The sequence below is a fragment of the Sciurus carolinensis genome, chromosome 13 (genome assembly GCF_902686445.1).
Source record: "Sciurus carolinensis chromosome 13, mSciCar1.2, whole genome shotgun sequence".
Taxonomy (NCBI): Eukaryota; Metazoa; Chordata; class Mammalia; order Rodentia; family Sciuridae; genus Sciurus; species Sciurus carolinensis.
Window position 1 is genome coordinate 42,895,290 of NC_062225.1, and position 12,086 is coordinate 42,907,375.

Sequence of the window (12,086 nt, forward strand, 5' to 3'; positions counted from 1 at the left end):
GTATTACATTTTCATTAAAGTTCATGCAAACATATATACAGAACAAAGTAAGGAAGATGTGTATAAGAAAAATGTTAAAAAAGATTAGTTTTGAGTAGTGATAATGGGAATTTTTCTTTTACATTTTCTAACTGAGAACAACAAATAAGCATTTATTCAAAGTTCTTATCACTAGAACATAACCAAAATCAGTTACCTTTGGTGTGTACTCCAAGCCTATAGGATCCAAATGTGAAAATTTTACCTCCAACAGTAGCCACAACAGAAGGTGGGAGATTCTAAAATAAAATTATACAAAAGATATTCAATAATTCAAGTTATATGTATAAAAAGTGTCTATACATTCTACTGTCATGTATAACTAAAACCAAAAATTTTTTAAAAAGTAACTAAATGCTTACTACCTTTACACAGTACATTTGTCAACTTTGGTTAAGATGAGATCTGTTAAGGTACTTCAGGGATCTTTTGGTTGTGACATGAAATAAAAAGATATATCCAAAGGGAGGACAAAACATTCAGGTTCACTACACATGCCCACATCTCTACATCTTTATCTTAAAAATAAGTTTTTTTTCTAATCATTTGACTCTACCTGACCCCTCCAAATCCCTATCTTTGGATTCATCATTTTCAACAGTCAACAGGGAACTCTTAACTACCAAATTAATGAGCTTTCAGTTGTTTATAACATGATACTCTCAGTCTATCCCATTTCCCCTTAATATGTTTAATTTCTTGACTCTAGTTCTGCAAGCTTTCTCAGGAAAGTGAGGTCATTCTTGACATGATATCTTTATGAGAGCTAATCTAACAACTTCAATTAATAGTTCTATGATTGTACCATAATTAAAAAGTTACTGTTCACCCTCCAGAGCTGCCTATCAGATATTTTCAGGCATCCTGATCCACTTGAATATCCATCCTCAAACAAGCAAAATATTCTATTATAAAAACCAATATCCCTCTTGATTTCTCCATTTCTGTTCTCATTATTCTTACTGCCCAAACTTATTATTTTGGCTAATTCTTAAGTTTATAGCTCTTAAATTTGTTGCTTCCCTTCTGATCAACTACTCCTCCCCGAACTTGAGGCTATTTAATAGTTATCCTAGGCTATAATCTTGCCCTTAATCTTTCTCTTATTCTGTTGTATAAAATTCACTGACATTCCTAAATTATTCCATTACATACTACTTTTGCTCAGAACTTTACAGTGCAATATTCTTGGACTTGAAATAAAGATTCTTGGGCTCTTTCCTTTCTGAAGTTCCAACTGCCAAATTACTTCATAACCCAATCTCCTTTTCCCTGCATCTGCCGTCGCCCCTGCCTCAAATGCTTGCCCATCCTCTCTGAGTATCTTCAATATTTTTTTCAAAATTCATTTCAAGTTCTACCTCTTCCATGAAGTCTTCCCTGATTATTCTCACTCAGTAATAAGTTCTTTTTCCTCTGTGCTCCTCCACTATTATAATCTCTAAATTCTTTATACTACACTTATTAACCCTTAAATGTCTCATCTCTCTAACCATATTTAAATCCTCAAAGGTGAGAATTGTGTCTATTCTTGGAATTTTCCTACAATATCTAGTACAAGAATATCTGCTCAGGCTGGGGATATAGCTCAGTTGGTAGAGTGCTTGCCTCACAAGTACTAAGGCCCTGGATTCAATCCCCAGTACCACCAAAAAAGAATATCTGTTCATTAACTTGAATAGAACTACCTGTATAGCAGGATATAATGTTTGTTACTTCTTCTGTTTAATGAATATTAATGTTTTGAGAACATCACAATTTTATAGTTAGAAAGGAATATTAATGACTAACGTGAATCAAAAAGATAAAGAAGCCAGAATGCTAAAATCTTTCAGTTTACTTCTACTTTAAAATTTAAGAACCTTGCATGATTTGTGAGAAATACACTGAAAAATACACTGAATCATGGCTAAAAAAAACCCCATATATATATATATATGTATATACACACACACATATATATACATATATGCATATATATACACATATATATATATATCTTTTTTTGGTAAAATATTTTTAACATAGTCATTTGGCTGAAATAATCTGACTTGGGGTTCTAGATCATTTAGAGTTTCTAACACAAACTCTTCAGTTATTTTCCAAACTAAAATATGCATAAACCAAAGAATTATAGTCGACACAGAAAATGTCCAATGATCAATTACCTTATTTACTTAGTGAAAAATGTTAAAACTTTTTGATTACTATTAACAAGCACCTGCTCAGAATTTGATGTATCTAACAAACTCTCAGCTATTGATAAACTTGCTGAGAGCTCAGAAATGAGCCAGATAGCCTTTTGGCAGCAAAAGTAAGCAGCATAAAGACTGTTAAACTCAATGACTGAAGTCTTAGGAGAATCCTAACCTTACTTGAGTCACTGTTTATAAGAATCAAATCTACACATTTATCATAGGTATAAAAAGAAATAATGAAAGTTGTAAAAGAAATAATTACAGTAGATGTTTACCTAATTTCTAAACTCATGTAGACTAGGGGGCAGAAAGGGACTTTGAAGACACCCATGTTGCCAACTGGTAGACACTTATTTTTTAATTGATTGCCACAATGGGAGAGATGGGTTACTGTTTTAAAAAAACAAATAAAAAATTCAAAATACAACAGTTTGAGTTACTTGATGAAGGAAAATTAGTCTGAATATGAGCAAATCACTTGTCCCCCTGAAAGGTTTATATGTTAAAGGACTGGTCTCTATGATGACAGTATTGGGAGATGGTATGAACCTTTAAGAGGTAAGACCTAAAAAAAAAAAGAGTTAAGGTCTAGCAGGTGGTTCTTAACTAACTGGGGGTGTGCCCACAAAGAGAACCGTGAAACACCACTGGTTGTATTTCCTGGATGGGGATGTGATACTTGCTCTGACATGAACTCCTGCTACTGCCATCCACCAGTTACCTAATCTTGAACTTAAACTTCCGAAACTACGAACTCAATGTTCTTTTTTCATAAATAGCCTGTCTCAGGAACTTTTTTATAGTGAGGAAATGCTAACTGAAGAGCACCCAGTTGAACATGCCCTATTTAATTGTAATACAGCCATCAAAATAATATCCAGTGATTATGAAACAATAATGAAAGCTCAATTATATTCAAAATACTCTAAAAAAAGAAAAATATATAATTCAGAGGAAAAATAGTTTAACTACATGCATAATTATAAATTTGTGTTTGCAAACTCCTATGTCTTAGGGGTCAAGCAGGTATGCAGATAAGGGACTACCACATGAGAAATACAAAAATTGATAAATGGCAGTTGTTTTGTCAGAAAGAACAGGCAATAGTGAGGGCAGGAAGTATGGAGTACTTACTAGAAGGCAGGAACCAAGTCCCATTCATGCCTTTCTGCTGGGTACAAAAGCAGGCCCAGTGTTGCCAGATCTGATGTTTCATAAGAAGTCTGAAATTTAGCTTTTTAAATAAAATCTCCTGACACTTAAATTTTCGCCTACTACATATGGGTAAAAAAAATTTTTTTTATGTGGCCTTGCAGGGGTAAATGGGGTAAATCCTCATCTACTTAGAAATTTAATTGTCTAGACTAATTCATCCTCAAGTATATCACAGAGCCAAGTTATAATGTGTTTCAGATAATTCTTAACTCTTGCATCTTATTGCTAGGAAAAAAGACCAGGACCTAATGAAATTTGAATTCCATGTAGTATAGAATCTTACCTTACTCTCACTGACATCAGAAATCCATTCTTTTACTAAATTATTCAATTTACCAAGAACAACCAACCTATAATAAAAAGTAAGATTAAAACTTAAGATTAAAACTTTAAAAAATACTGAAGAAATAAACACAGGCAGTATCTCTGTGTTGGTGTTCGAGTAAAAGCACATTGTATACAGGCTAATACTATCACATCTGTTGATACACAGCACATTTTTGGCATTCTTAGATCTCTAAGATTGCCAAAGAGATGTCAAATGTGATGATAGTATTTTGGTCTCTGAACTATTTTCAAAATTCAAAAAATCTAGTAAAAATCATAAAGTTATTTTCAATGAGTTGCAGAGGCCAAGAGAATTGTCAACTTTTTTTGCTTTATTGTGTAATTAAATAAACTCAATGTGGTACTAGAGACTAGCATTTGCTCACTGCCAGTCATAACTCTTTGAGTAATTAAAATGGGTAAATTATTAGCTAATTTGTGAAGTATATTATTTAATAAAAGCAGTTTGGTATTAAAACAAATTTGCAGTCAATCCCATAAACAAATCCACATTAAAAAATAAAAGGAGGGTTTGGGATATCAAAGATAGCATACAAAACTGAACTCCTGACTTGTCTAAACTTGCTTTTCCTTAATTTCCTCCTGGGGTTATTATAATGGCCTTTTAAGTAATCTCTCTGTTTCTGCCCTTGCACACTTCTTCAGACTATTCGCAATTTAGTAGCCAGAGTGACTATATTAAAACAGGAGTCAGATCATGTTAATCTTCTCCTCAAAGCCCTAATAGCTTTCTGCTTCATTCAAAATAAATTGAAACCTTGATAATTGTCGCGCTCCCTGCCCGCAGAGAGACGAGACGCAAACCTGGTTCTTTTTTATGAGCTCTTTATTTTGCGCGCTTACTTTCTCTTAGTTCTTTCTTTGTTCCCTCTTTGAGGAACTTCCACTACAATATCTATAGTACAGTAACCAATCAGCATTTTTGCACGAGGGGAGAGCATTAACATATACAGGCAGCGAAGGCAGGCATATAGTGGACCTGTACTGTCCATCAGGGAGCTTAGCCAATCCCTGGAACTTCCTCAAAATAATGTCAGTTGTTTGTGCAAAAGTTAACTGCTCTGGCTCACTGCCAGGCGCCATCTTAGCCTTGTCACACCTAGGGCCAGGGTCCGGCCGAAACCCCGACAGATAATGCTTTACAAGGTCCAATGTCCAAGGTCCTTCCCACCTCACTTTCTTTAAGCCCAAATTTCCCAGCTTACTTGCTCTGCTTCAGATACTCAGGAGATCTGAACTTGCTATGTACTTTTCAAACATACCAGGTACACTCTCACCTCAGGTTTTCTATCCAGAATGTTCATCCCTCAAATATCCACACTCTCACTCATCTTCACATTTTCCCTTAAATGTCACTTTCCCAATGAGGCCTTCTCTGAAAACCTCTACTCCCAGCTTTATTTTTCTCAGTAGCACTTGTGTGTAATACTATATTTATTTTATTCATTTGACTGTTAGTCTCCTCTAACCTCCACCTAAAATGTAAGCCGTAGGAAGGCCAAGAATTTTCTTTTTATCATTTCGGTATCTCTAGGCAGAGACATAGGAAGCATTTAATATATGTTTGTGGAAATAATGATTCAATAAGATATAATAAAATATTTTACAGTTTTCAATGACATACCTGTGGTTCAATTCTTCCTCATCTTCAAATACTCCAAATGGTTTCATGGCATCGATTAATTTTTGCGTGTAAATATGATCAATTTCTTTAGGACATGCCAAACTAATTGGAGAAGTAATTCCATAATGCTTTTGTTGACGCTGGCTGTCCAGCATGGTGTTTCTGTTCAAGAAAAAGAAAACAGCAGAAAAAATTTAAAGTATCATATCATACTGATACATTCATCCTCTCAATTCATTCATGTTAACTGAGCTACCCTAGAAATTTATTTAGTACTAACAGTTGGGGCAGGCACTTTTTTTTAAAAAGGAAAAATGGGTATGTGTTTATGTTATGAAGGGCCATTTATACTGCCTCCAGTTTTCATGGTTCAAATGTCTTTTCAAGCCAAAAGCAGCATGTGTTGGCATAACACCACTCAGTTCAAATGCAAAGAGCCTGAATGGGATCTGTGCCAGGGCTACCTCCACTACACCCTGCAGACTTAAGTCAAGTACCATCTACATTCTAGAATCTTTGAAATGCAAACACTTGAAAGAAAGTTCTTGGTAAAAACAATGGTTTTTTTCTCCTAAGAAAGAAACAAAACATACCATCAGAAGGTCCTTGTGAAATAATCTGGCTTTTAAAAAGAAATCACAAAAGATTTCTCCTTGGAAAACTCAACACCCTTTGCTTGAATCAGAATGTTATAATCCTACCATTTTGTAGTCTTAACTCTTCATTTTGGAGAGGCACTGATAACATTTCACTGAATAATTATCCAATTCTTTACACTAAATGACAACCTTTTTTTTTTTATTGGATACAAATGATCCTTCACAGACCCTAGCCATCAGGAAATTACATTTTCAAATAAGGTGCTACAAATTTCTGAGATCTGGGGTTTACATGAATCAAGAACTTCAAAATAAAGTCTGGAATTCATAAGGATTTGTACAATTTTATTTTGCTATGAAAGTAAAATAAGAATAATACATACACTAATCAACTACCCTTACCATCTATCTTCACCAGGCTTTCACTAAGGGCCATCCATAACAAGTAATAGTAAGAATGTAATCTAAAAATAAAAAGCAGTCTTTTACTTGAATAAATTAGCTGTATAAAAATAACACAGAGAAGAATAGAGGAAGGTTAATGGGTACACAAGTGCAGTTCATGGCACAGTAGGACAACTGTAATTCACAACAATTTATTGTATATTTCAAAACTGATGAATTTGAATGTTTCCAACAAATGTCTAAGGTGATATATGTAATTGTCCTAATCTGGTATTATAATAATCTGATTATATGTTATATTCATGAAGTATAACTGTACCCATAAATATGTACAATTACTATGTTAAAATTTTTAATCACAAAAATACAATAGTGACTATTTGTTTTTAGATTTTAAGTAGTCAAAAATTGGCTTAACACTACTATTAAATCCACAAAATAAGGCATGCTCTTTAGGTAAAGATTTCATTGGGAGGAAGGGGAAAAACAAATAGAAGATAAAAGAGCCTATACCTTCCAAAAGGACTCCAAGAAACAAAGGGGGAACATCAATACCAGTTTAATTTTCTCCAACATTGATTTTGTAAATGTCTATTAGTTATTTTGTCATATATATATATATATATATATATATATATATACACACACACACACACACTTTTTTTTTTTTTTTTTGGTACCAGGGATTGAACCCAGGGGTGCTTAATCACTGAGCCACATTGCCAGGCCGTTTTATTTTGAGACAGGGTCTCGCCAAGTTGCTTAGGGCCTTGCTAAGTTGCTGAGGTTGGCTTTGAACTTGCAATCATCCTGCCTCAGCCTCCTGAGTAGCTGGGATTATAGGGGTGCCCTACTGTGCCCCACTCAAATTGTATTTCCTTCAAAAGATTTGGCTTTTTATCTTAAGTGAGCTACAGAGGTATTCTGGTATTGTTTGTGTTTGCTTACATATATATGATAAAGAGATGGGACAGACTGCTTAAATATTACCATTCAATTAATCTCAAGAACTTCAGGTTCAAAGAGAGAAAAAGAGCCAAAATCTGAACTCCAAAACCTCTTTGCACCATTCTGTTTTCTCCTTCATAACTACTTCTGACACTATGGTCCTAGGTCTCAATTTCTTTATGTATTCTCAAAATGTTGGCTATTGAGGTCCCTACTGACACTAAAAATCTCAAATCTAGGGTTCTGAACCTCCCACATCTAAACAGGAGGGGGTGGGGGTTGTAAACAGCATATTGCACATTCCCTTCAACCCATCAATTTTACTTATAGGCAACACCATAGAGAAAGTCTAGTAAAGTGGACAAGAAGACATGTAAAAGAATGTTTGCTGCCACACTGTAACATTAAAAACCTAAAATATCCTAAAACAGTCACTAACAGGAAAAGGACTAAATTAGGTCATATCCCTATGATAGAGTACAACACATTAGTTAATATAAATTAATTAAAACTGAAACTATTAACATGAACAGCTCAGATACCATGTTGCTCTAAAGAAACAAGCTGCAGAATGACAAGTGTGATACTAGTTATAAAGTTTAAAAACAAGTAAAACAATGACAGCTATTATAGACACACACGTATATAAAGTATAAAAAGATGCATCAACAATAAACACCAAATTCAGGACTGTAGGGATCCATGAAGAGGGACATGAATGGGACCAGATAAGAGGGTACGAGAGTCCTTCAAATGTACCTAGAATGTTTGACTTCTTTTAAATAAACAAATAAATAAATACAGATATATGTACACACAGCGTGTTAGTCTTTGGAAGGAATGGGTGGTGGCACAAATGGTGTTTCAGCTCTTTGCAGTTTTTATATATATATGTTTGAATTCCCAATAAATCGAAATGTAAGAAGCTCTGACAAAATCTTAAAAAGCAAAGAAACTGTTTCTGACTTATCAAAGTGTGAGCAGGAGGTACAGACCGGTGGATATTATGGGCAGGTGGGGAGGCCTGAGGAGGGGGCGTCGTCGGCGAAAAGACCTTAGCCTTTATCAAAGAGAAACCCATGGGCTGGGATAGGTCATTCACTCCTAAAGACCTGAAGACAGCCACTCCGGCAGGGAGGAGGGGGAGGCAGGGGGATGGTATTTGCGCCAATGCAGACAGGAGCAAACGGGCTCAGACACTGCTGAGGACAGGAGAGTGACCGACAATTTCTCCCCATGGGCACAAGCACTTCTCGCCCTCCTCATCAGTGTCTGGGGGCGTCCTCAGAGGCGGGACAGGTGGGGGTAGATGAGGACTCCAGAGTCCCCGAGTTCAGGCAGGGTTGGCTAGGTAAGCCGCCGGGTGTAGGGGAGGTGCCACTGCGGACCGGTTGGGAACCGGGAAGGAGAACACTGAGGCAAGGTGCGGTCAGGGCACGAGGGACATGAAGGGAAATGAAGCCCTGGGATGACCACCTCAGCACACCTCTCCCCACCTCGCCCTCAACCGCCGCCCCCCACCACTTACGCAGACATCTCTTTCATCGCTTCCTGCGTCTCCCTCTTCAGCGAGTGTCTTTCGCTGTGGAGTCCTGTTCTCGTTCCTCCTTTCTTCCTGTATCCACTTTCCTCCAGTCACTTGCAGCTCGCTTGCTCTCTCACTTTCCCACTTACTATAGCCGAGGCATCCAAACGAGTAGTGAAAACACCACAAAACCGGCTCTATTTATGACAATACAGCGCGGACGACGCCAATATGGCGCCGCTTCCCAGACTGCCTCTCGTCCCCTGCAACCCCGCCCCTGGGTCCCGGGCCCGCCCTCGACCACGCCCGCTCAGCTTTCGGCTTGCGTTGGCCCCGCCCACAAGGGGGTGAGCGCTTTCACTGGGAACGCAGATCGGTAAAAAGCTTTTGGTTCTCTCCTTTGTCCGTGGGGCTGTCAATCCAAGCAAATCTCTTGGAATGTAATTTGGGAAATATGTTTTTCTTGTTTCTCCGATGAAAGCATGTATATATTTTAAAAATACCACAGGCTTGCCTAACAAATACAATTTTAAATCTTCAATTATCCCACATCTTTAATTTAATTAGGTGTAGTCAAACGTAATCAATCCACTTGTCAAGGAGATTGTGTTGTGAGAAGGTCACACCCAGGAACGTGCGACTTTAACACAATTATCCTAGGGAAGAGCAAGCTTGTAAATTGGAGGCTAACTGTTCACTTCACCCCTAAGTGCCACCCCCTGATTCATGACATTCTGGCATTTAGCTGAGAGGCTGAAAGTAATTGCTAGCAGTTTGCACCAGGATAAATCCAAGGGTGAATCAAAATCTCACACTTTCAAATAGTGAAGATCATGCGCTATGTGATTGTAAGGATGAAAATGGGAAAATAATGACTGGTTTTAAAATGTTAAATTTTTTAAAAATTTCAAATACTAACTCATTACAAAGAAAGGATGTCAAGAAGCTGCTTATTCTTGGAACGTGACTCAGACACAGTAAATAGAAGAGAATACTTACTGACTTATTCATTTATTCATTCAAGAATATTTATTGAACACCCAATCTGTTTTAGGAACTGTTTTATGCTCCAGGACTTAGGGTATATAAAACCAGATGTTAAAAACAACAACAACAACGCCGCCCCCCCCAAAAAACAACAAGATGTATTCTTTGACCTTATCAAGTTCAGAGTTTGGTAGAAAAAAAAAATCAGATACAAATGATACACTTTTATTGTATAAGTAAAGCGCATACTATGTGTCAGGCACTGGAGAAATTTAATTCCTGTCCTCAAGAAGTCATGTCTTAGTGGAGGAGAACATATACATAGATCATTAAAATACAGTATGGTCTATGATACAGAGGGATCCGGGTGATAAGGGAGACTTAAAGAGGACCACCTAAATTTGGGGTGTGTCAACAGTGGCTTCCTAGAAAAAGGGATGCTGCCTAAAGTAGCAAGATTTGAGAGTAGGAATTGGATGTAGATGATGGGAAGAAAGCAAAACCTATTCCAGGCAGCATAGAGCAGGAACTAGCATAGGCTTCAATGCAAGGTAGACCCAAAATTGAGTTCTAGGTTTCCTATTGACTGGTTTTGTGACAATAACAACAGTGAAACAAACTTATAAATTAATCTTAAAAAAGAAAACATTTTTCTTCATCTATAAAATAAATGAGAATCAAATGAGAAGAATACTGTGACCAGTACGAATCTCAGTCCAAAAATCCAGACTTATACGAATTAGCACTTTATTTTTAAAAACTTAAGTTTTGACTCTGATTCCCTCATTCTTCTGAGCTAGCAGGCAAGGCAATTTTGGTTGTGCTTTCCCCCTCACCCCCTTTCTTGGGGGTAGTATCAAGGAACTTGTAGATATAGGGCCAATTATGAACATCTGGTGCTGGGCCACTTTCCTGTCCTGTGGGCATCTGGGCCTAGAGGGTTTCTGATGTATCTGGGGCTCATGATAAGGGCCTCTGTCTCAGCCCAGAGTGCCCAACTCTTTTCATCTCCTCCATGGGTTAGTGTATCTTGCCACTGTGGGAGACAGACAGCCTCCTTTCCTCAAGTTTTCTAACCAATATCTTTGTTACTGCCTAAGTGGAGTTCTCTTCAGGGCTCAGTCTTGTTTCAAATAGAAAAACCAGAAAGACTTGCTGGTGAATTCTGCTATCTGGACAGTGTAGAACCCTTAGCACAGTGCTAGGCTCATAAGGATTCAATAAATTAACTTTTCTCTCTCTGTCTTTTGGTACTTGAAATTGAAACCAGGGGTGCTTTTACCATTGAGCTACACCCCCGGTTCCTTTTTACTTTTTAAAATTTTGAGACAGGGTCTCACTAAGTTGTGAGATGCTCACTAAATTGCTGAGGCCGGCCTCGAACTTGCAATCCTCCTGTCTCAGCTTCCCAAATCCCTGGGATTATAGATGGGAGTCACCACAACGGGCTGATAAATTTAACTCTTATTTACACTGATTACCAAATTCTTATCTCAGTTTTTCTGTTTATATATTTGTTTTTGAAATATTTATTTTTCTTTCTATTTTTTTTTTTCTGATTCCTTCTTTACCTGCAGAGAATAATTTGTTTGTAATCATCTATTATAGCAATTTGGAAGGAAGGTGAATTCTCTTTTAATCCTATTAATTCAGTGAAATCTTAGGTGTTTCTAAGATAGCTTTTAAACTATATTTAATAATCAGAGTCAACATCAGAACAATACATTTTAATTCACCTTTACATAATTTATAGTTTGGCACTGTTTAATTGTTTTTCTTCCCATTTTTCTGTCTTGTTAATCTACCTGAGATTAAATCCCTATTAAGTACATTTTTTCTTTTGCAGTATACATTATAACTGTATTTGTTAAGCTAAACTAAACTTTTTCAAATTACAAAAGTAACCCATGCTCATAAAAAGGGAGTGGATCTGCATCCCTCCCTTCCATCTTTTTTTTTCCTTCCTTCCATCTTTAACTCTAGTTTTTCCCCTGCAGGCGAACCATTATTATTCTTTTCTTTCTTTCTTTATTTTTATTGTAAACAAATGGGATACATGTTGTTTCTCTGTACATGGAGTCAAGGCGTACCATTTGTGTAATCATAAATTTACATAGGGTAATGTTGTTTGATTCATTCTGTTATTTTTTCCCTTCCCCCACCCCTCCCACCCCTCCCACCCCTCTTTTCCCTCTATA

General features: G+C 36.7%; 1 protein-coding gene across 3 annotated transcripts in view; it reads right to left on the reverse strand.

Annotated features, from left to right (window-relative positions):
• Positions 1–9,135, reverse strand: part of Papolg (poly(A) polymerase gamma) — a 34,488-nt gene extending 25,353 nt beyond the window's left edge. For all 3 annotated transcript variants that reach the window (XR_007104729.1, XM_047523114.1, XM_047523113.1), the window contains exons 1-4: positions 8,905–9,135; positions 5,425–5,586; positions 3,736–3,802; positions 197–278 (exon numbers count right to left, since the gene is read on the reverse strand). Coding sequence is in view for 2 of the 3 variants with exons in the window: in XM_047523114.1 (XP_047379070.1) it covers positions 197–278; positions 3,736–3,802; positions 5,425–5,586; positions 8,905–8,921 (328 nt within the window). In the remaining variant the exon portion in view is untranslated. The remainder of the gene's footprint in view (positions 1–196; positions 279–3,735; positions 3,803–5,424; positions 5,587–8,904) is intronic.
• Between the last annotated feature and the right edge of the window lie 2,951 nt (positions 9,136–12,086).